Source organism: Rana temporaria, chromosome 4 (assembly GCF_905171775.1).
Source record: "Rana temporaria chromosome 4, aRanTem1.1, whole genome shotgun sequence".
Taxonomy (NCBI): Eukaryota; Metazoa; Chordata; class Amphibia; order Anura; family Ranidae; genus Rana; species Rana temporaria.
Genome location: NC_053492.1, coordinates 198,769,860 through 198,795,953, shown reverse-complemented (window position 1 = coordinate 198,795,953; position 26,094 = coordinate 198,769,860). Strand labels below are relative to the sequence as shown.

The following is a 26,094-nucleotide window of genomic DNA, read 5'->3' as shown; positions in this document are numbered from 1 at the left end:
AAACTCACCATGCCTCTTACTAAATTCCTTGGACTGTCCACTTTCCAAAAAGGGTCCAATTGGGGTTTATTTGTACTGTCCTGTTATTTTAACCACTTAAGGACCTTGCCTGTTTTTACTTAGAACCCCCATAAATTATATATAGTTTTTTTTTCTAACACCCTAGAGAATAAAATGGCGGTCATTGCAATACTTTTTGTCACACCGTATTTGCGCAGCGATCTTACATGCACACTTTTTTTAGAAAAAAAAAACACTTTTTTGAATAAAAAAATAAGACAACAGTAAAGTTAGCCCAATTTTTTTTATATTGTTTAAGATAATGTTACGTAGAGTAAAATAATACCCAACATGTCACGCTTCAAATTTGTGCCCGCTCGTGGAATGGCGTCAAACTTTTACCCTTAAAAATCTCCATAGGCGACGTTTAAAAAATTCTACAGGTTGCATCTTTTGAGTTACAGAGGAGGTCTAGGGCTAGAATTATTGCTCTAATGATTGCGGCTATACTTCACTTGTGTGGTTTGAACACCGTTTTCATATGCGGGGCGCTACTCACCTATGCGTTCGCTTCTGCGCGCAAGCTCGTCGGGACAGGGCGTGTACATTTTTTGGGGGGGTTTTCTTATTTATTTTACTTGATTGAATTTATTTTTACACTGTTTTAAAAAAAATGGGTCACTTTTATTCCTATTACAAGGAATGTAAACATCCCTTGTAATAGAAAAAAGCATGACAGGTCCTCTTAAATATGAGACCTGGGGTCAAAAAGACCTCAGATCTCATATTGATACTATAATGCAAAAAAAAAATAGGATTTTTTTTACTCACCGTAAAATTCTTTTCTCGTTCGTCCACGGACGGGCATAGCCTTCTCAAGTCTTGACATATGGTTATGTTCCTGTTCATAGGAGAGGACTAGGCAGAACATTCAAAATATTTAAATACATGTTACTTTAACAGAGTTGAACAGCCCAGCCCATGGGGCGGTCCCTTCAGACATAGCCCTCTGCCCTGCAGACAGCAGCTCAGTTCGTAACAAGCAGTACAAACCTAAAAAGGAGGGGTGGGTGCTGTGTCCATCCATGGACAATCGAGAAAAGGATTTTACGATGAGTACGACAAATCCTATTTTCTCTTTTCGTCCATGGACGGACACAGCCTTCTCAAGTCTTGACATATGGGACGTCCTCAAGCAGTGTAAAAAAAAACGAGGGGTGGGAACAGTATAAAAAAAACAACAATTAACTTCACCCCAAACAAGCAGAGTTCCTCAATGAAGGAGTTGCAACTTTAAACAGCCGCCTGCAAAACCTTGTGGCCGAAGGAAGCATCTGAAGATGCACTCACATCAACATTGAAAATTTGGAGAAAGTGTGCACTAACGACCAAGTCGCCATTTTGCACACCTGTGAGTTAGAAGCTTGATGTCGGAAAGACCAGGAAGCATGATTGCCCTGGTTGAATGTGCCATGACCGGAAAGGTGGCACCCGCCCCTTAAAAGCATAGGCCTGTATGACGGTCTGCCTGATCCACCGAGAAATAGTGGCCGACGAGACCACCAGGTCATTTTGTGGACCAGACACCTACCCAAATAGCGAGTCAGACTTCCGAAACTGAGCCGTAACAGACAGGTACACCCGCAAGGCACGTGTCACGTCTAAAGTATGGAGCGCAGCCTCTTTGGGATGCGACGGCCGAGGACACAAGGATGGAAGCACAATGTCCTCATTCATGTGGAAGGCCAAAACTACCTTCGGAAGGAAGGAAGGTTGCGGGCGTAGCACCACTTTATCCTTATGGAGGACCAAGTATGGTGACTTGCAAGACAAGGCCGCCAATTCAGAAACACGTCTGACAGATGTAATGGCCACTAAAAAGGCCACCTTCTGAGAAAGTGTCAAGAGAGGAATCTCTCTGATGTTTTCAAAGGGAGGTTCCTGAAGAACCGAGAGCACCAGATTCAAATCCCATGGAGGAAAAGGTGGTCTAATAGGGGGAAGCACATGACGAACCCCCTGCACAAAGGTACCCACCAGGGAATGGGCCGCCAAAGGCTGTTGAAAGAACACAGCCAAAGCTGAAATCTGCCCCTAATGGTGCTTAAGGCAAGTTTCTGATCTACTCTATGCTGTAGAAACAGCAGGACCCTGGAAACCAAATACGTCCATGGACGCCACCCCATCCCTTCGCACATAGAGATATAGGCCTTCCAGGTGCGATGGTAGATCTTCCTGGAAGACTTTCGTGCCCTCAGCATGGTTGAGATGACCGAGTCTGAAATACCTTGGTCCCTGACTTTCAATAGCCATGCCGTTAAAGCCAGCGATTGTAAAGCAGGATGAAGTATGGGACCTTGATACAGAAGGTCCTCCTGCATTGGCATCCGCCACCAGGCACACAAGGTCGGCGTACCAAGGACGCCGGTGCCAATCTGGAGCGATTAGAATCACCGGGATCCCCTCGGTCTCCACTCTGTGGAGCAGATGAGGAAACAAAGTACGAGTCGAACTCATGTGCCATGAGGGACATCCTGCCTCAATGGAGTTGTGCTTCCTCCTCTGTTATCTCAGGCACCCAAGTTCAGTCAGTGACCTCATCATCCCCTCCCTACTCGTTGTTGATGCAAACGTGGCAGTATGTGTAGCTGGGGCAAAATGACTGCCAGTTTCTTGTCCATCATTGGCACCCCCTCTCTCTAGGCTCACGTTACTCCCTTACTCAATCTGGGAAACAAAATCGGAGCATTCAAAATGCTGTGCTTCCTCCAGCACCATGTAACTGACACTGATCGAATAATTCGGGTCACTCCTCCATGCATGGTGGTGCATGATGGTGGGGCTATGAAAGGAGTAGCTGTGGACAACGACCCTGTGGAATAGGCCACTTTGGCAACTGCGGTGGAAGGCAAACTAGTGTGAGCATGGGTGACAGAGGATGTGGAAGATGAGGATGGCTCAGTTATCCACTCCACCAACTCTTCTGCATGTTGTGGCTCAATAACAGGGCCACCACCTGATAAAAAGGACAATCGTGGCCCGATTGCAGAGGATGCACTATGCTCACGACCACCACTTTCACTGTGGACCACCACTTTCACTGTGGACACAAAGGCTTGCCCTCTTTTAGTGGCCTGTGAGCATATGCCTCTCCTTGTTGGCCTTTCAGGACATGATGGAGATTCTTTTTTTTTTATATAAAAACATTTTTAATTATGTTATCCTATGTGTCCATGCACACATAGCCTGTTATCAGCAGTTTTGGGCAGTGGCAATTTTAAGCAGTATAAAAAAACAAAAAAAAACTAGTGGGTTCTGAGAGACGTTTTTCAGCTGTAAAAACTCTCTAACGCTGATAAACGTCGATAAATGCCAATAAATGCTCAAAAACGGCACTCACCAGCGTTATTTAACAAAAAATCGGAAAACACTAATAAACGCTAAAAACGCTATTGAAAACATTTAAAAAAAAGCTAAAAAACTTTGAAAAACTCAATACAAAGCTACTGGCTTTTTATAACGTTATTTTAACATCCAGTGTGCATGAGGCCTTAACCATTTTAATATGGTTTGTTATTTTTTGTGGGGATTTTCATAACTTTTTATTAATTTATTTTAATAAAGAAAATAAGGGTGCAGCAATTGTGGAGATTTTTTTTACTGCTGCTGCTGCAAAAAAGATAAAAATAGATTAAAATTAAGAAATCCAAAAATAAAAAACAGTGGTGTCGCAGAACGAAGACCACCTGCGATTTAGAAGAAGGAACAGCAATTCTGAAGGTTTTTTTTCTTTGCTGCTGCTGCTGGGGGAAAAAAAATTCAAAACACCAAAAAAAAGGGAACCACTGCTGACCTAGAACACCTGCGATGCAGAACAGGGGACAGCAATTATGGCCTAAATATTCTTTGTGTTGCTGAGTCAAAAAGAAAAAAGGAAACCACTGCTGATGCAGAAAGAGGAACACCTGCGACAGAGAAGGTGGGACAGCAATTTTGCCCTAAATACTCTTTGTGTTACTGTGCCCAAAAAATTAAAAAAGGAAACCACTGCTGACGCAGAAAGAGGAAAACCTGCGACGCTGTAGGATGGACAGCAATTATGCCCAAACATTTTTAGTGCTGCTACGCCCCAAAAAAAAAAAAAGAAAACCACTGCTGACACAAAAGGAATAACACCAGTTTCACAGAAGGGGAAGTACTAATAATGCAGCAACAGAACCAGATGCTACAAAAAAAGAAATGAAAAAAAAAAAGAAGAAATTATCATTGAAAAAAAAAGGGGTTCAGTGGTGACACAAAAGTGTTGTACTGTACACACCAACACTTCAGTAGCACCACTACACTGTGTTATTAACAATACTATACTATACTGACTGTAGTAAACTGACTGAACACACCATCCACTAACTACCCTGCCTAATCTCCAGTCTCCACACATTACACAAGGCTGCCGTGTATGCAACCTTATATAAGTATTGGGTGTGGACTTAGCCCCTGAGCCATGATTGGCCAAAACCACCCTGCCTTTGGCCAATCATGGCTCCCACAGTACACTGTGCTGTGATTGGCCAAAGCATACAGGTCAGGTGCATATTTTGGCCAATCAGCAACAAATGCACTGTGAGCGCACAGTGCATTATAAGGCGATCGTTGGCGGGCAAACAGCCAATTCCCCTAATTGTTTGTGTGTTCAGCAAACACACAAACACACAATGTTCGAGTTGATTTTACATTTGACTTGAACATCGGGCTCATCCCTATCCAAGAAAAAGCATTACGTTTAGATAAAATATCTCGCTCATTTCACTTTTTTTAAGTAAAAAATTGAATTTAATGTGGTTCATATGAAAGATAGTAATGAATTAAACATGTTCATCCTGTTGTTACTTATGTTTATTTTTCAGAGCCTGGAGTAATAAAGAATCTGGTCCCCGATGTCAACACCTCCTCTATATCTCTAAGATGGGAGATACCAGATGGAAATGTCAGTTATTATTCTGTGCAGATTCTAGGAGAGCCAACAATAAGTATAAACGTATCTGTAACTTTGGCTAATCTTGATGGCCTGATAGCTGGAAATTATTACACAGTTCTCATCTATGTTATAGTTGAGGGTGATGTTATCCCTGGAGAAAAGTATGAAATACAAGTGTACACAAGTGAGTAATCTCTAATTAAGACAATGTGAAATCCAATGAGCAAAGTCATTTACATATGCTAACCTTCTGATGAGATTTAAAAAGAGACATTTATGCACTAATCTGTTAAAGCGTATCTAAACCAAATAATAAAAATGTAATATATTGCAATTTACCAGTTCTTTGATGGTGGCTGCATTCGTTTACTTTTTTTTTAGCCTTTATTAATTTATTTTCACCTGGTAATACAGCCGGTATCTCATTCCATGTATCTGGACTTTAACTCCGATACATGGTGGATTAATGGGACTAGTAAATTGCAGAAGAAATATAGGGTTTTTTATAATTTCTTATAAACTAACAGGAAGTAACAAGGACACTGCATTTCTAGCAAGATCTGTAGGTATTAACTATACTTGCTGAAAAGGTTCTTAGCCTGAACAATGAAAACGAATGCAGCCAGCTCATCTAAGGACTAGAAAGCTGCAACATGTTTCATTTTTATTTTTCGTTTTATATTCACTTATTGCCTTATTTAATTTTCAGACAATCTTAACTTATTTTATAATCCATTAAAAGTGCCACTTCTATCCTAAAGGACCTTATCCTCTCATAAATATCCAGATACACAATTTTTTTTATGTATGTACACACACACTTTAAAGGGGTTGTAAAGGTTTGTTTTTTATTTGCTAAATAGGTTCCTTAAAGCTAGTGCATTGTTGGTTCACTTACCTTTTCCTTAAATTTCCCTTCTAAATGTTTTTTTCTTTGTTTTCTTTGTCTGAATTTCTCACTTCCTGTTCCTCCTCAGTAAGCTGTTCTAAATGACTTTCCACCGCTCGGATGATGGTGGAAAGCTTACTGAGGACAAACAGGAAGTGAGAAATTCAAACAAAGAAAATAAAACATTTAGAAGGGAAATTGAAGGAAAAGGTTAGTGAACCAACAATGCACTAGCTTAACTACTTGCCGACCGCCCACCGTCGTTATACGTCCTCACTTTAAAGATGAATATCTCGGTAACGGCAGCAGCTGCTGCCACAATCGAGATATTCATCTCTTCTGTGGGCGGCCGTGTAAACGATAATGGCGGTCTCCGCCGCGCCGCGAGATCGCGAGATCGCCGCTCTCCCGCGCCCTCCGCCGCTTACCGTAGCCGACGGTAGCGGCGGAGGGGATCGCGACCGTTCGCTAGCTGAGCGGGGACGAGACTGAAGGAAAAATCTCCTTCGCCCGTCCCCATAGCTCTGCTGGGCGGAAGTGACGTCAAAACGTCAGTCCCGCCCAGCCTCTTAAAGAAACATATATTTTTTTGTCATTTGAAAAAATGACATTTCCAAATTTTTTCTTTTTTTTTGCATTTAAGCCTAAATATGAGATCTGAGGTCTTTTTGACCCCAGATCTCATATTTAAGAGGACCTGTCATGCTTTTTTCTATTACAAGGGATGTTTACATTCCTTGTAATAGGAATAAAAGTGATAATTTTTTTATTTATTTTTTTCGGTGTTAAAAATTGTAAAATAAATAAAAATAAATGCGAAAACCCCCAAAAAAAAATTTAAAGCGCCCCGTCCCGACGAGCTCGCGCGTAGAAGCGAACGTATATGCGAGTAGCGCCCGAATATGAAAACGGTATTCAAACCACACAAGTGAGGTATCACCGCGATCGTTAGAGCGAGAGCAATAATTTTAGCCTTAGGCCTACTCTATAACTCAAAAAATGCAACCTGTAGAATTTTTTAAACGTCGCCTATCAAGATTTTTAAGGGTAAAAGTTTGACGCCATGCCACGAGCGGGCGCAATTTTTAAGCGTGACATGTTGGGTATCATTTTACTCGGCGTAACATTATCTTTCACAATATATAAAAAAATTGGGCCAAATTTATTGTTGTCTTATTTTTTTATTTAAAAAAGTGAATTTTTTCCAAAAAAAGTGCGCTTGTAAGACCGCTGCGCAAATACGGTGTGACAAAAAGTATTGCAATGACTGCCATTTTATTCTCTAGGGTGTTAGAAAAAATATATATAATGTTTGGGGGTTTTAAGTAATTTTCTAGCAAAAAAAAATGGTTTTGTCTCGTAAACACCGACTCTGAAAAACAGGCTCGGGGCTAAAGTGGTTAAAGGAACCTATTTAGAAAATAAAAGACGAACCTTTACAACCCCTTTAAGATCTTTTCCAGTATGACTGAAATATATTTTTTTTCTAGATGTCATTATTTTGTACATTTACTCATTGAATCAGAAAGAGGTTCTTACACATTAGTAGACCAAGTCCGTGCAGAGCAGTCACAGAAACAAAAGGTTTACTTTAAACTCTCCTGTAGTCACAACCCCTACTCTCCTTGTTATCTAAATAAACCTCAAAGATACTTTAAAGCAGACATGTGCACTGCCAAATTATGTTATTTTCGTTTTTTTTTATTTTTCGTAAATTCAGGAAATTCGAAAAATTTGTTTTTCCCGTTTTTGTTTCATTCGTTTTTTTTGTTGTTTGTAAATTCGTAAATTTCTAAAAAAAAATATTTAGTTTTTTTGCTTTTTTCGTAAATTCGTAAATTCTGGAAATTTTCGGATTTCCGACAAAGCAAAAAACGAATGAAACGAAAAAAACGAATGAAACAAATTATTTTTTTTTGGAAATTTGGAAATTTTCGAATTTCGAATTTTTTGAATTTCGAAATGTCGAATTTCGTATTTTTAAATTTTCGAATTTTTGAATTTTCGAATTTTTCAATTTTCATATTTTTTAATTTTGAAAATTGAAAAATTCGAAAATTGAAAAATTCGAAATTCAAAAATTTAAAAATTCGAAATACGAAAATTGAAAGAATCGAAATTTGAAAATTGAAAAATGTTTCAAATTTCGAATTTTTCAATTTTCAAATTTTTGGATCTTCTACATTGTTTTGCCACAAATAAAAGATGTTATTCGGAGTGCAGCCATTCAGCTGTTTTCTTCAATTTTCTACATGATTGCAGAGCCTGACCCTGAAGACACCAACCAACATGCTACCTCATATCTCATAATTCAGTTGGAAAAAACATTTTCAGTTATTTCATTCTGGAATACTAAAACAGATATTTATATATTTATTTTGATGTTTTAAAGTTCAAATTCCAAACCTTAAATGCATGTATTACTTGTTTTTTAATCTAGAACCTGGTATGGTGAAAAATGTCCTAATTACCAATGTAACTACTGAATCTGTTGACTTGAGTTGGCTTCCACCAGACGGTAATTACAGCTACTATATAATAGAGGTGCCTGAAGGTATATTCCCAAACACGACAACCTCACAGTCCATTTCCATACAAGGACTGACACCAGGAAAGCGATACAATGTCCAAATAATAGCAGTCACTGGGCCAGATGTGCAAGGAGAAGCCAACATTACAGCCACTTATACAAGTGAGTACAGATAACTAAATGAATAACTGCACAGCAGTAACAATCATTATGGACCAACATAGATATCAGTTGATTTACCAATTCATGCAGAGAAACCTTAATTCAGCATAAGTATATTATGTATGTTATCTGAGTAACATTTTATATATATTTTATATAATTAGATTTCTGTAGACATCAATGCAGAAACTAGTGCGATTTCTTCTGTGTCTACTGTTGCTCTGAATGCACAACAATCGATCAGATGGTTATCTATGGTGCCAATTCAAATCAATGAAAAATGGTGCAGTGCGAATTTTTAAAAAAGTGCAGTTGCCCCATAGATTTAGATGTGAGTGCATGAAAAGCACATGAAGAAAACATGTACATGTAATTTTGGTAAATTTTTGGCAGGGTTTTGTGACTAACAACCAGTCTTTTCCTCCTTCAAAAAATACATAAAGCATGAAAATGCATCAAAAACACACTACAAAAATGCACGATCATGCAGCAGCATGGTGTAAACCTAGGCTTAATAAAATGTAATATCAATAAATAATTAAATGAATTAGCATTTCATGCCTGGTCTGATGTCTCCTTCTATACTGTGTTATTGCAAAAAAAAAAAAAGATTGGTACAAATAGAACATTCAAAGAACTGTGAAAATCAATATAGATGAATACTGTATACATAGATAGCTAGACCCTACAAAACTCACATTTCATTTTTAGATGATACTCAAGGATAAAACCAAGCTTAAGTGTTTTATTTTTATCTCTCAGGGCTGCTGTTAGTAAGTTGTCTGAACTTTCTGTAGCAGTCCTTCACTCCCTGTTTTATCTATGTAGATCAGGGATCCTCAAACTACGGCCCTCTAGCTGTTGCGGAACTACATATCCCATGAGGCATTGTAAAACTCTGACATTCACAGACATGACTAGGCATGATGGGAATTGCAGTTCTTAAACAACTGGAGGGCCATAGTTTGAGGACCCTTGATGTAGATAGTAGGAGAAGTGGGAACACCCAAAATAGGCAGGGACAAGCCAGAAAATTTGTTAGGGTGTTCCTGCCACTGAAGTGTCCAAGATATTTGGAAAGTTAGGCGAGTCACTCATTTTGCCAATTTCTACCTAAAACCTAAACTACCACTTTTTGAGTGGTGTGATCAATTGCTAAGGCAGTTTTTCCAGCTTTTTCTAAGTCAGCAGCTACAAATATTTTAATATTAATATATTTAATATTAGGACACTTATCTGTCCACCAATCCATCGGTGTCGTCACCCAACCCGATTTTTCAATTGGCTCTTGGGTCTGCCACTGCCATCTCTGGAAAAGGAAACCGGCAGTGAAGCCTTGTGGCTTTATAGCCGGCCCCCCTTAAAGAAGACCTTTACTCCCCAGATCTCCCTGAGATCCCTGCACTCCTCCCCACTCCTTCCAATATAAATCATCACTTTTTTGTTGACTTTTCCATTTTAAAATTATTGTCAGGTTCCTCCCCCAGCCTCTATTCTCTTCTCACCTAAGTGAGAATTATATGTCCCTGCTCCTGCAGCATCCTGGGATAAGCATATTGCATAACCCAGAAGGCTGCAGGAGCAGGGACACATAGCAACTGGTGGGTCAAGCTGGCATCTGTCATCGGGGGCCAGCTGAGCATGGAAGAGACAACTGGCTTTCAGTGACTGAGGAGAACCGAGGTGACAACTCAGGACTTGATGTTGCACTTCTCAGCTGAATAGAACAAGGCAACACCTGATTCACTGCACAGGGAAGTTTCTGAAACACAGACAAGGTTTTTCTTTAATCTTAACGTTCCGATAAGGATTAGATAAATAGATCTAGTGTTGGCTCACTGTGGATTGTAGAGCTGTGTTTTTGACAGGTACATTTACACTGTAGTCAGTGTGGCTGTTATTGTTCTGTTCAGGTAAATTTAGTTGCTCACTGTAATCAGTGCAGCTGTGTTTAATTAGTTAGGGCTGTTTAGTGTGCTTAGCTACTGCCAGTCTAATAGCTATTTCTGTTTCCAGAGAGCTTGAGAAGTTTCTGGGTCATAGATGTGGAGTTATTTAGATGGAAGCATGAAAATTGATGCATCCCCAGCCAATCCTAGGGAGCTAGCCCTGAAGGGAGAATATTTTGTGAGCACAATGGGCTCTGGGTCTTTTCCTGGAGAGCATCAGTCCAGCCTGGAGGGGGCTTGCTGCCCTCCAGGGCATTGCTGCCGCATGTCTGCTGTTGCGAGGCCTCTGGATGCTAAAACCCTGGAACTAGGAAGAACTGACTGAGGGTCTGTATGCTAAAGATCTGGTCTGGTATCATTGAAGATAGGAGACCCCTGGAAGTTAGGAGGAGGCAACTAGCTGTCCTTTAGTGAGTACAGACAGTTCTGAGAGATCTTTGAGACTTTTGGGCTGCTGTCACCCCTCTTGTGCTAGAGAGTCAGCTGTGGGTCTGTCTAAAGGGGACTTTGGCTGGTGTTCTAAAGAGCTTAGTCCATCTAGTCATCTGCATAACAGGGACTCCGCTCTTGTGGCTCTAAGAAAGGAGTTTGAAGTTAACTACTACTCTACCTTAAAGCTAGAGTCCACTATTTGTTGCAAGCACAGACTTTATAACAGCTTTTCTAGAAAGAATACAGTGCCTTGAAAAAGTATTCATACCCCTTGAAATTTTCCAAATGTTGTCATTTTACAACCATGACAACAATGGTTTTCAATTTTTTTTTACAAATAAATATGTGAAAAGTGTGGCATTCATTTTTATACAGCCCCCCTGGGTCAATACTTTGTAGAACCACATTTCCCTGCAATTACAGCTGCAAGTCTTTTTGGGTATGTCTCTACCAGCTTTGCACACCTAGAGCGACATTTTTGATCATTCTTCTTTGCAAAATAGCTCACGCTCTGTCAGATTGGATGGAGAGCGTCTGTGAACAGCTATTTTCAAGTCTTGCCACAGATTTGCAATTGGATTTAGGTCTGGACTTTGACTGGGCCATTCTAACACATGAATATGCTTGATCTAAACCATTCCATTGTAGCTCTGCCTGTATGTTTAGGGTTGTTGTCCTGCTGGAAGGTGAACCTCCACCCCAGTCTCAAGTCTTTTGCAGACTCTAAGGCCGCGTACACATGGTCGGTTTGGACCGATGAAAACGGCCTGAAGTCCAGTTTCATCGGTCCAAACTGACCGTGTGTACGGCCCATCGGTCCGTTGTCCTTCGGTCAAAAATTTTAGAACTCGCTTTAAAATCGAACCGATGGACCGCTGCCCGATAGGTCCAAACCGATGGTTAGTACACAAAAGCATTGGTTCAAAACCCACGCATGCTCAGAATCAAGTTGACGCATGCTTGGAAGCATTGAACTTCGTTTTTTTCAGCACGTCGTGTGTTTTACGTCACCACGTTCTGACCCGATCGGTTTTTGAACTGATGGCATGTACGCACATCAGACCATCAGGCCACTTCAGCGGTGAACCGATGAAAACGGTCCGTCGGACCATTTTCATCGGTTTGGATCGACCGTGTGTACGCGGCCTAACAGGTTTTCTTCTAAGATTGCCCTGTATTTGGCTCTATCCATCTTTTCATCAACTCTGACCAGCTTCCCTGTCCCTGCTGAAGAAAAGTGATGGTGTGTTCAGGGTGATGTGCAGTGTTAGTTTTGCGGCACACATAGCATTTTTCTTTTAGGCCAAAAAGTTAAATTTTGGTCTCATCTCACCAGAGCCCCTTCTTCCACATTTTTGCTGTGTCCCACACGTGGCTTCAAGAAAACTGCAAACCAGACATCTTATGGCTCTTTTCCCACACTGGCTTTCTTCATAAAGGTCACTCTTCCATAAAGGCCAGATTTGTGGAGTGCGCGACTAATAGTTGTCCAAAAGACCCGAGCTGTAGATCTCTGCAGCTCCTCCAGAGTTACAATGACCTTCTTGGCTGCTTCTCTGATTAATGCCCTCCTTGCCTGGCCTGTCAGTTTAGGTGGACGGCCATGTCTTGGTAGGTTTGTAGTTGTGCCATACTCTTTCCATTTTTGGATCATGAATTAAACATTGCTCCGTGAGTTGTTCAAAGCTTGGGATATTTTCTTTTTTAACCTAACCCTGCTTTAAACTTATCCCTGACTTGTCTTGTGTGTTCCTTGGCCTTCATGATGCTGTTTGTTCACTAAGGTTCTCTAGTAAACCTCTGAGGGCTTTACAGAACAGCTGTATTTACACTGAGATTAAATTACACACAGGTGGACTCTATTTACTAATTAAGTGACTTCTGAAGGCAATTGGTTCCACCAGATTTTAGTTTGGGGTATCAGAGTAAAGGGAGCTGAATACAAATGCACGCCACACTTTTGACATATTTATTTGTAAAAAAAAAAATTGAAAAACATTATTTTCCTTCCACTTCACAATTATGTGGCACTTTGTGTTGGTCTATCACATAAAATCCCAATAAAATACATTTACAATTTTGGTTGTTATATGACAAAATGTAGAAAATTTCAAGGGATATGAATACTTTTTCAAGGCACTGTGCATAGTCTTCAAGTTGTATATAGTTCCTGTTCCTCAATCCTATCCAAGTTCTAAAACAAATAAAACAACAAAAACAACACCCCTAGACTGGTCATTGGAGAAATGTGTGAGGGAGCCAGTGTGCCTGGCTGCTGGTAAAGATTTTGGTGAAGACATAGAAAGTATTCCCTTGGCTACTATGGGAGTAGCACTACACATAAATAAAAAAATCACACTGATGTGATCTAATTTAATCAGAAAATTGTATTGATTATAATTTGTGATAAATATATGGGGGGGGGGGGTGCACATAATGTAAATACTGCATTTATAAACAATACAGAATAATGTATTTTTTCACTTTTTTTTTCAATTTATTCACATTAAAAACCAAATAAATAAAAGTATATGTATTCAGGTTTTCTAATAAATGAAAGCCCTATCTATCCTAAAAAGAACAATGTAGAATATGTTAGGGTAGACTACAAATGCTAAAAAGTATAATTCACAGAACTGAGACATTGGCAAAATGAAAAATAAATGCTCTGGTACTCAAGGGGATGTAGAAATAGAGATGAGCTTGGGCATCCTTCCAACTTGTTCTACCTCCCCAATGTAACCATTAAAAGTGTGATCTCTATAACTGATCCAGTTATTATAAAATTATAAAAGTTATTATAAAATACCACCAAAAGAAATCTTTACTTGTGAGAATTTTTTTTATAAAAATGTCATATAGGTACAGTGTTGCAGGACCGCACAATTGTCATTCAAAGTGTGACAGTGCCGAAAGCTGAAAATTGGCCTGGGCAGGAAGGGGGTAAAAATGCCCAGTACTGAAGTGGTTGAAACACACAGTAAAAATCCACACTTTTGAAAAATTCTGCTTGTAGATATCTATGGAAATTCACATAAACAGGCTCCAGCTAACGCGACTGAAGTAGCAAAGATAGAGAAAGTTCTTATACTAGCTAGACTGCATGCCAGCCATGGGGTTCCTGGGATGTGACCAAATAGTGCTGTGAATGGATCAGCCATTATAGAATAGTCAACTTACACTGAACTGGTGTAACATAAGTGACATCAAGAGAGAGCTATTAATCAAATGAGCGAAGCCTGGAAAGCAAGTGTGTAGGTATCCACGACAATGTGTTTTTCGCCCTTGATGCTTTATTAAGTCACGGTCCAGGGATTCTCTTGACATCACTTTAGTTATGCTAGTTTTTCTGTGACTTGTCTCTTCTATAATGGCTGCTCCATCCACAGCACTATTCGGTCATGCAGTCTGGCTGCTATGAGAACTTTCTCCATCTTTGCTGCTTCAGTCACTTTGGCTGGTGCTTGTGTATGTGAATTTCTATAGATACATACAAGCAGCATTTTTCTAAAGTGTGGATTATTTATTGTGTTTTTTAAATAAACTTTTTTTGTGGTTTTCATGGATTTATGCTTCCTGGATATACGTCTATCTTATATGACTACCTGGGTGCATTAAGATCCTAGTGGTACATTAGCACTATTACATGGTCAGCAATTTTACAGCAGTTGGGATTCTGACAAACATCGTTCTGACACACATTTAATCATTTATGATAAGACTACAGCGCCTGAAAGTGAGAATCAAAAACCTGAGCAGATTTTTACAGCTGAACATCAGATCAGGTGAAAAATGTATAATATGAAAACTCCAGTTGAATACAGGTACATGTGTTCAGAACAGAACTAAAGTACATTGAAAAAGAGGGTTGGACTAACTATATAGGCATCTCCTAGCAATGGAGTGAGGTAGGGACAAACTTAATAAGGGCAAAAAAAAAAACAATGCATGTGTAACATGATAGAACTCATCTCTAATTTGAACTCTGAATGCCTTTGACCTCCACTGAACTGCAGGCCAGATTTCCTGCCCAATACTCACATGTGCACAGTACCATAGCTAGGAATGCAGCTGCATTTTCCTGGGAATATAGATATCTCTGAGCACCAGGGACATCATACTGAGAAACAATCCCATAGCCAGCACAGGGAGTAAGAGGAAATCCCGCCATAGTGAGGAAATCACAGGGTGTTTGCAGAACTAGTATTCCCATTGGGAGATTTCAATTTTATTACTGTTCTGGTGTCAACTCTTAACTTGTGATTTTCTTTTGTTATTACTTTTGGCTGTAATGGTAAACAGGACAAATAGAGAGGATGAACCTCTGTAACCAGGACACAGTCCTCAAAAAAAAAAAAAAAACCTGATAGATATTCTAATACCTGTTCAATCTATCCAAAACTAAAAAAATAAGTTTTGTCTTTACTTACACTTTAATCCACAGATTGTGAACAAAGATGTAAATTTTTTTCATAATTCACAATACTGGCAGCACTGTAGATAGTATTTTTTAATTCTGTTTTGTAAAGTTTGCATACTTGTGTAATCATTTATATAAACTGGTTTATCTGTTTCCACAGGGCCAGGAATGGTTTATGGTATTATACCATTTGAGGTCCAAACGTCTTCTGTGCATCTGACGTGGCAGCCACCAGCGCTGGGAGCGTGGTCCTATTATGTGATAAGAATGCAGGAGAATTCCACATTGTATTTGACAACAAGTAATGAGAATATTCTAATTAGTGAATTGATTCCAGGGAGCAATTACACTTTCCTTATCTCGGTTCAATATTTTGACTTGGAGAGCGCACAACAGTTCATTTCTTTGTACACAAGTGAGTATATCTATACCACATAAGGTTGTTTACTGTATCTAAATACTGACATAGAAGGAAGAAATGTGTTAATAAGTAGTAGCTATCCCACTTTGAATAAAAGGTAAAAGATTCGAGAGCAATCTCTGGGTAAAATACATAAAAAGGACCGTCAGGCACCAACTCCTATTTTTGTACATGGTCCTAGCTGTGACACCTTCATTTCCTGTTGACTTTTCTTCAATTGAAAAATGCCCATTATTTACAGAAATCCAATCTATCACAACAGTGACCCATCCTTTCTGAAATAAATGATATATGAGCAGGTCCTTTCTTTTTTTCCCCCACAGATATTTAAATAGTAGTACACACAGTACATTACAGGAATCAAATATAATCTTTAAGTGATCATGACATGTGTATACATTAACAAGAACACTATTGCAAATAAGTCATGGAACATAGTAACCAGGAATAGACCATTAGGACAACCAATATGAAAAAGTATCATATTGGTATGTTCCAAATCAGAATAATGGTAACATCAGTTACAATAACAATAATAATGCCCCCACTGCTTGTGTTTTATGGGGAGGCTTTAAATTTCAAGTAGTGGGGCTCAAAAAATTATTGCGTGAAACCAGAAAAAAGAATGGGAGGGGAAGAAAGAGAAAAAGAAAGCAAAGAGAGAAAAGAGGGATAAAAAAGGGGTGGATGGGAAAGAAAGACACATTGGTGAATAGAAGAGGTAGAGGGGAGGAAGGGAGGGAGAGGGTGGGTAGGGGGGAAAGGGGAAGGTATTTGCAAGGTAAACCATTCCTTGATAGTTGGGATGCACATGGAGCACCAGTGTATGGGAATACAGAGTCTAGCTGCGTTCAACATGTGCATGGCCAATGACTTGTAGTAGTCCCTTCTAGACAAGGTTGTATGGTGTAAAAGAAATTGTGCAGGGGTATAGTCTAGGGTGTACATGGTAATATGTGAGACAAGGTTGTGGACTTCCCTCCAAAAGGGTTGGAGTGGTTCACAATCCCACCAGATGTGGAGCATGGTGCCTTCCATTTTCCTGCATCTCCAAGTGTTAGGTATGGTGGGGGAAAATTTGTGAAGACGTGAAGGAGTTCTGTACCATCTGGTTTTGATTTTATAACAGTTTTCTTGGATTGCTACGTTCAGGGAGTGTGTAGTCATGTATGGTATCCCATTCCTCTTCAGTGAGGGACATCTGGAGGTCTCTTTCCCAGGAAACCTGTGAAGGGTCCAGAGTGGAGGGGGTGCCTTTCTGACAGAAGTGTGTATATGTAAGATATTAAGTGTCTTTGTGGTGGTTTCCAAGAGCACAGGGATTCAAAAGGTGTAAATTGTCTTGTCCACTTGGTTATTGGTTCTTGGGTTGAGAGAAAATGTTGGAGCTGTCTATACGTCCAAAAGGGGAAAGAGTTAGTACACAAAGTGGTTACTATATTTCCATAGGGAAGGGGGTTTTTTCTTTTGAGAAGAATTGGTGTGCTAGCACATCACCATAAGTCCATTCTTGTTGTAGAAATGAGCTTGACTCACCTGGGGGAAAGTCTGGGTTTCCTCTTAACGTGGTTAAGGGTCCTTGAACTGTGGAAAATGATGCAGACATCATTGTCCTTCTAAAGGCTTGCATGGATGGATGGATAAGAGTGTGCATCGTAAGCTCCCTTGGCCAATCCTGATGAGATACCCAGTGAACTGTGTGTATTGGAGTATATAAGAGGTCCCTTTATATCAAACAAAGGGAGCTACAAAGCAAGATTTCCTTGCTATGCTGCCACTTTAGATTACCCATAGTGTTATTTAAAAAAAAAGATTTGACTATTGGTAAAATAGTTACAGAAGGTAATACATTTTGTATGTGGAAAAATTAAAGACATCTAATTTACATGAATGTTTACAGAACCTGCTGCTGTCATCAATATGAAAGCCTCAAGGATCAACAGCACTGCAATATACGTTAGCTGGCAGCTCCCAGAAGGCAACAAAAGTTACTATCAAGTAGATGTGGTTGGAGATCCAGCTCAAAGTTCCAATGTCACAACAGAATCAGCATCTGTAACTAACCTGACCATTGGGAACCCATACACTGTGAACGTCGCTGCAGTTGCAGCTAATGGTCTACTAGGGGAAAGCAGTCATATTTCTGTAGCAGGTGAGTAGCAAATGACAATTGAATTATAACACATATAAATAATCTTTAATAAATAAATAAAACAAAAGTAAATTAAAGATAATTTTTTCTGCTTTTTATCATTGCCAAAAGACTTAATATTTGCACTTTCATATGGTCCCAGGATATCACATGCTAAAGAACCATAGAAACTAGACGGAAGGACTTTACTCCAGAAAGTTAGCAGCTGTGATAAAAAAAAATGCAGATTACAATACTCAGAATCGAACCAAACTGATCACTGATTATCATATTTAATCCTTTCACATTTCCTTTCTGCAGTGTCAAATGTCTTCAGTGTGACCATTATTTACTCCACCTCTATCCAGCTGAATTGGGATATATATGCTGTTAAGAATGCAACTTACATCATCTCTGTCAGTGGAGAACCATCCACCTACAAGACTTTGAATACCACTGAAATACAGATTTATAATCTGACAGAGGGAAACTGTTACACATTTGCAATCTCTGCATCCTTAAATAAATTTTTCCTGTACGGTTATGGTGGTGAAATCACTTTGTGCACACGTAAGTAGCCTTTTTCCTGTTATATACCCACTACACTCTTTCAGATGTAAGCTTTCTAGGTACTTGATTAAGAATTGGTTGTTTTTTTTTAAAACAATGTATTTTCTTTAACGTGGTAAAGCAATGTCTTCCGTCCATTTTGATTAAAATACAGGAAAATCTGTAAGTTTTCAACATTGACTAAATCTTTGGTCCATGAATGTTATTATTGAGAACACCATTTATTGTTTTTAATTTGTATTACTCTTTATACTTCAAAGAGCGATGATGTTTTTTCAAAACTGTGAATTGGAAATCCTCACAGATTTGCTTCACCAGCAAATCTAAACCTGTAATCCAGTTAATTGGTTGGCTTATCTATCTTGGTTTGCCTGATATAAGATTATTGGTAAAGTGGTCCACCTATATTAGTTCTCTTTCATATCATGTGCTTACATTTGGAGCATAAATTCTCCTCCCACAGAGAGAACACAAGATCCTACTCATTATTGGTAAAGAGATTAAAATAAGTTGATTTTAAACTCTAAATTCTGACATTTACATTGTGAGGGTATGTTGACATAGAAATGTGCTCATCTACTTGTTTTTTCAGTTGCTGACTTTTTGTGGGAGGAAGACCTGCTGAAAGTTATTTAATGAGAAAGTGGACTAATAAAGTGTCCAAATTACCCTTTTTCTGTTCACTCGGTAGGGATGATTGGCAGAGTAAAGCAGTGATCTGTGGTGAACATCCAACAGAGGAATCAGTTTGCTTATCATTAACCACTTAAGGACCGGACCAATATGCTGCTAAATGACCCAAGGGGTTTTTACAATTCGGCACTGCGTCGCTTTAACTGACAATTGCACGGTCGTGCGACGTGGCTCCCAAACAAAATTGGCGTCCTTTTTTCCCCACAAATATAGCTTTCTTTTGGTGGTATTTGATCACCTCTGCGTTTTTAATTTTTTGCGCTATAAACAAAAATAGAGCGACAATTTAAAAAAAAATTCAATATTTTTTACTTTTTGCTATAATAAATATCCCCCAAAAATATATATAAAAACATTTTTTTTCCTCAGTTTAGGCCGATACGTATTCTTCTATATATTTTTGGTAAAAAATCGGAATAAGCGTTTATCGATTGGTTTGCGCAAAATGTATAGCGTTTACAAAATAGGGGATAGTTTTATTATTTTTTTTTTTTTTACTACTAATGGCGGCGATCAGCGATTTTTTTCGTGACTGCGACATTATGGCGGACACATCGGACAATTTTGACACATTTTTGGGACCATTGTCATTTTCACAGCAAAAGATGCATTTAAATTGCATTGTTTATTGTGAAAATGACAGTTGCAGTTTGGGAGTTAACCACAGGGGGCGCTGTAGGAGTTAAGGTTCACCTAATGTGTGTTTACAACTGTAGGGGGGTGTGGCTGTGGGACTGACGTCATCGATCGTGTCTCCCTATAAAAGGGATCACTCGATCGATACGCCGCCACAGTGAAGCACGGGGAAGTCGTGTTTACATACGGCTCTCCTCGTTCTTCAGCTCCGGGGAGCGATCGCGACGGAGCGGCTAGAAACGAAACTAGCCGCGCCCTCGTCCCGGATTGCTCCTGAAGCCACGGGAACCGCTGCATGTAGCGGGGGGGGGTCCCGATCAGACCCCCGACCCACGTCTAGGCAGGGACGTACAGGTACGCCAATGTGCCTGTCCGTGCCATTCTGCCGACGTAAATGTACATGCGGCGGTCCGGAAGTGGTTAATGTAACTCAAAGCAACCAACGGGGTTAGAAGTTTGTCATTGTAATGGAATATAGCAGGAATGTTCCTTCCTGCTTCATCATTTCCCCAGAATTGGTCAGCCTGGAGGTGTCTTCATGGATCGCAAAGTCTGCATAGATATACAAAAATCTTCCAACCAAACCATCCTGTAATGTTCTTCTTTGATCTGATGGCAATATTGTATTTTTTTATGAGCATGATTCTGCAAAATATAGTAGAAATAAGTAATTTCTATTATAGAAGCTAACAAATAAATACATTTTTCTGTTACAGAATAAGAGATTTAAATAGAAATCATTAAAGTCTTTGATTTTTGACAGCTGATGAGTCTACACTGTTGATTTTAATTGTACTGATTTAGTCAGCAATTTCCTTTCTTTGAATATGCTGTATTTGTTTAGGGGAACCTTTTTTTTTTTTTTTTACTTTCTGTCTACTGATTACAGGACCTGGACCAGTCAAGCAAGTGCTTCCGGAAAATATAACAACCAGCTCTGTTGATATAAGTTGGCTACCTCCAGATGGAAATCACAGCTACTATCAGGTTCAAGTTACAGGAAATACCTATGCAAACCAGACAGTATCACAGTCATGGTCTGTTCAAGGACTGACACCTGGAAACCAATACACAATTAATATCAATGCTGTAAATGGACAGGATATGACAGGAAATTCTTCACAAGTGACTATTACTACTAGTAAGTATAGTAATAAGCCTTTTTAGAGTTTTTGTTTTAATTCTGTGTAATCCTGTAAGATTACAAACTGTGGTCAGGATAAAAGACTAGTAAATATAACCAAGTAACTGGTAACTATAATTGACTGGTAACTATAACCTACAAAGTATGATCTGAAATTGGACCTAGCATTAGAGATTAGTTACAGACAAAAGAACAGGAAGTGAGGATTTCTCAGAAGAAATAAGGACATTTCAAAGTAAAATGGAAGGATGAGGTAAGTGAAGGAGGACTGCACTGAGGTAAAGGAAAATATTTAGGGGAAAAAATTGTACCTTTACAACCCCTTTAGGTAATATGTAAAGATATCATGGTAGTCTGCTTATCCCCTTCTCATTGCCCCCTGGCAGCCCTTTAAGTGGGCTTTACTGCCAGTAGGCATCCAGAACACATGATCATTGTGATTTGTTCTCACAGCGACCACATGATTGGAAGCCCATGCCGCTGGCTCTTGATCACAAACCATGGAAGGGAGCTGTCAGGGACAGCTCAGTCAGTGTGCTGGAGCACGCAGTGAGCACACTGTCAGCACAGAATCTCAGCCCAGTATAGACGTAAATGCCACTGCATATACAATTTACAGTGGCGAGAAGAGGTTAAAGGGGTTTACCTGCAGACATTCCTCTTTTCACTTCCTCATTGTTCGTTTTTGCTCAGAAGTTGATCTATTTATTCTCTGTTCTGTTCACTTCCTGCTTGTCTGATTTTACTGACCACCGTGATGGGAGGGTTTACTGCGGTGGTCAGTGACGTGCTCACCCCCTCCTGGGAACTACATCTGTGTGGCAGGACGCTCTCTACGTGTTAGACTTCAAGGAGGTGTGAATTACTGGGCGTGCCGCAATGCATACTGGGAATTGTAGTTCTTACATGAACGAACAATCTAAACCAGGAAGTGAATGAGAGAACAGAAACTAGAACGCCCGAGGTGATATAGATGAAAGAATTTAATAGGTATTTACTCGTTTTTTAACAGAATCATTACACTATTCTGTCTGTCTACCTTGCAGACATTAATTTTAGGCAACATTTTTTTTCCTTTACAACTCCTTTAACAATTACTTTACATTCCATTCTCCCCAGAGGACCATTTCCAACTTTGTTTAAACTTCTTCTAAAATCAACATTTACTTGCTAGACTAAAATGTTTTCCTAGTCATGTAGATATCTGTTCTGCAGAAGCATGTTTTATATTACCAGCTGTGTTCACACATGTTGTGTAAAACAGAGGCTGATAACAAAAAATGACAATGTATAGTCTGAGTGATCACTGGGGGAGGAGAGATTCAGGAGATCTACAATTATCTAGTAAGTAGAGCTCTATTACTAATTTTATATAAAGGTTTTAGTGCATTTTACATTTAATTGTTAGAACCTTATCAAGAGATATAATATGCGGTTCCCTAGAAAGGCACCAGACCAAGGGCTGAGTTAGAAAAGTAAGAAAATCAAAGACTTTTATTTTGCCAGTGCCATTGTTTTATAATACTGTAGGCAATGTGCAAAATGTTAAGCAATTCAGTTATGTAGCACAGTGGCTATTTTCAAGCTTACAAATACTGTAGATGTGTCAGACCTCGTACACACGACCGAACATGTCTGCTGAAACTGGTCCGCAGACCAGTTTCCGCGGACATGTTCGGTTGTGTGTAGGGCCGACCGGACAATTTTCCGGCCGACCGGACAGGTTTCCAGCGGACAAATGTTTCTTAGACTCACCGGACATGTCCGCTGGCCCAAGAACCCGCGCATGGCGTCAAAGTGATTTGACGCATGCGTGGAAGCATTGAACTTCCGGGTTCGCGCACGTCGCCGCATTATCGTCGCCGTCATGTCGCCGAAACATCACCGCGCTGTCTGTCCGCGGGGATTTTGATTTGATGGTGTGTACAACCATCAGACCAAAATCTGCTAGCGTACCGTTTTCATCGGACAGGTCCGCTCGTCTGTACGAGGCCTTAGGGTTTTGGCCCAGACCTGACTTTTGTTTCAAGCCAGTCCTGCGCAATTATTAGAACTTGACAAAAATCAAATTTAAAGGAGAACTAAAGACAGATTTTTTTTTTGATAGAGTGAGGCCTTGTACACACGGGCAAGAATCTCGTCAGGAAAAAAACGCTGTTTTTCTCGACGAGATTCTTGGCAAGAATTTCTTGCCGCCCGAGTGTACACACATATCTTTCAAAAGAACTGTGGTTCTCTTGAAAGGCAAGAACGCGGTGACGTCATCGCGTACAACGAGCATGCGCTTGTCACATGCGACAAAGTCATTTTGAGCATGCGCAGGTTTCCACGGCGACAGGTAAGTATACACACTCTCGGGTTTCTCGTCGGTAAACAGGCCGACAACAATCTCAACGAGAAAATAGAGAGCAGGTTTTCTAGTTTTCTTGTCGAGATTCTTGCCAGATTTCCAAACGAGAAACCTGAAAGCCTTGTACACACGCTCAGTTTACTCAGCAGCAGTTTTCTTGCTGGTTCTTGCCGAGAAAACCAAGCGTGTGTACGAGGCTTAAGAGGGTTATAAACCCTACTATTTTTTTTCTTTTTTTAATTCCTGGTTGCCCCTTAGGGTCACAAAACTAGTGCCCCCATTATTCCTCCTCTATTCTGTTCTGGGGTCAACCCAAAATTTTGGATTTTCTTGTATGTCCAGTAGTAAAGGTAAATAGGAGAAATAGAGAGGGTTAATCTCCCTAACTGAATCTCCCTAACAGACAACATTAAAAACGTTAAAAACAAGTGTTTTAATTCCATTCCTCTCTTTCCGAAACAAAAGAAAAAAGTTTTGATTTTAGTCATACTTTAATGGTTAGATGAACATTACGCTTCTTGTATCATCTAATGATTCCAGAGATAAGATTACAAGATTTCTCAGAGTTTTCTAAGAGCCCCTAACAAGTGAGTGTACCAGGGGAACATGTAGCCAATATCTGATTGGTAACAGACATAGTAAGTGCACACAACTAGGAATTCTGCAGGGAAATATGTTACCAGTGTATAATTGAGTGCACTAAAATTCCAAAATATCAACTTTGGATTGAGGTGAATGTAAAAGGGATTTTTTGTGTTTTCTTTTTTATGTATGGTTTATGGTTTCTTCTGTATAGTAAAAAATTGTGTTATTAATTTTATTGAGAACATTTCATGCAATTATCAACTTGAAAGTAACTGATAACATTAAAATACAGTGGAACCTCGGATTGTGAGGAACGTGGTTAGCGAGCGTTTTGCATTACGAGCACTGTATTTAAAAAAAACCTGACTTGGTTTGCGAGTGTTGTCTCGCAAAACAAGCGAATTCAAGCCAAAGCAGTGTGCAATACTGCAATTTGCCTGAGGTGGGGGGGGGGCACCGAAGCCGAGCAGAGCCAAGCGGTGCAATTCGGAGCCACTCTGAGCCGTTCGGAAAAAAAGCTCAAGAAATCTCGGAAATACTTAGTTCCAGAGCCTTTCCAAGGTTTTCTGAGTTCAGCCGTGGTGTTCTCGGCCCTTTCCGAGTGTTTACGAGGCTCTCTGGCTCCCCCCGCCTCTGGTTGCATGCGGTACTGCATTCCATTGGAGTCAATGCGGAACAAATTATTTTCGTTTCCATTGACTTCAATGGGGAAACTCGCTTTGATATACTAGTACTTTGGATTATGAGCATTCTTCTTGAACAGATCATGCTCATAATCCAAGGTTCCACTGTACCTTATGACCTGTAATAAGTGTAACAGAACACATGTAGTCATTTTATTTTTCAGTGTCAAGCTTATATCTAATTTTTTTTTTTTTTTTTTTTTTTTTAGAACCAGAAAAGGTGAAGAACCTGACAGTATTTACTACCACGGACACTTCTGTAACTTTGAGCTGGCAGCCACCAGATGGAAGCATAAGCTCATATCTCATTAATATCCAGCAAAATGAAACCTATAATCAAACAACCAACCTGAACACTTTTACAGTTAATGATTTGACCCCTGGGACTTACTACAATTTCACAGTTTCAGCTTTGGCTGGCTTCGATACTGTAAGAGGAGAAAGTGTATTGTCTGCAGGCTATACACGTAAGTGTCTACTGACATAGAATATAAATTATACAGATTTGATATATTTATACTACACTATATATTTGTAAATGAACAGAGATCGGCAAAGCACTGTGCATCCAAATATATTTGTAATTATTTTAACACATTTTTAAAGCATATGCAAACATAAAAAACAAAAATGCAATATATTGCAGCTTACCAATCTTTCGATGTGTTATCTGCATTACTTTCCATTTTTCAGGCTTATCTTCCTTTATTTTTACCTGGTGATCATTCCCGTAACATACTTCCTGCCCATTTGGTTACTCCCTACAGTGGGGATTGAAAGTTTGGGCACCCCAGGTAAAAATATGTATTAATGTGCATAACGAAGCCAAGGAAAGATGGAAAAATCTCCAAAAGGCATCAAATTACAGATTAGACATTCTTATAATATGTCAAAAAAAGTTAGATTTTATTTCCATCATTTACACTTTCAAAATTACAGAAAACAAAAAAATGGCGTCTGCAAAAGTTTGGGCACCCTGCAGAATTTATAGCATGCACTGCCCCCTTTGCAAAGCTGAGACCTGCCAGTATCTGGGAAGACCAGGTGATGTCAATCTCAAAGGTTTTAAATGCCCAGACTCATCTGACCTTGCCCCAACAATCAGCACCATGGGTTCTTCTAAGCAGTTGTCTAGAAAACTGAAACTGAAAATAGTTGATGCTCACAAAGCTGGAGAAGGCTATAAGAAGACAGCAAAGCGTTTTTTAGTTGTCAATATCCTCTGTTCGGAATGTAATTAAGAAATGGCAGTCATCAGGGACAGTGGAAGTTAAAGCAAGATCTGGAAGACCAAGAAAAATATCAGACAGAACAGCTCGCAGGATTGTTAGAAAAGCAATTCAAAACCCACGTTTGACTGCACGATCCCTCCAGAAAGATCTGGCAGACACTGGAGTTGTGGTACAATATTCCACTATAAAGGGATACTTGTACAAATATGGTTTTCATGGAAGAGTAATCAGAAGAAAACCTCTTCTACGTCCTCACCACAAAAATCAGCGTTTGAAATATGCAAATGAACAT

General features: G+C 39.5%; 1 protein-coding gene across 1 annotated transcript in view; it reads left to right on the top strand.

The window, feature by feature from the left end:
* The window catches only part of LOC120936887 (titin-like), a 345,246-nt gene that overhangs the window by 140,278 nt on the left and 178,874 nt on the right, over positions 1–26,094 (top strand). The window contains exons 60-66 of the mRNA XM_040349653.1: positions 4,905–5,159; positions 8,305–8,556; positions 15,518–15,772; positions 17,679–17,930; positions 18,231–18,479; positions 20,698–20,949; positions 24,780–25,037. Coding sequence (XP_040205587.1) covers positions 4,905–5,159; positions 8,305–8,556; positions 15,518–15,772; positions 17,679–17,930; positions 18,231–18,479; positions 20,698–20,949; positions 24,780–25,037 — 1,773 coding nt within the window. The remainder of the gene's footprint in view (positions 1–4,904; positions 5,160–8,304; positions 8,557–15,517; positions 15,773–17,678; positions 17,931–18,230; positions 18,480–20,697; positions 20,950–24,779; positions 25,038–26,094) is intronic.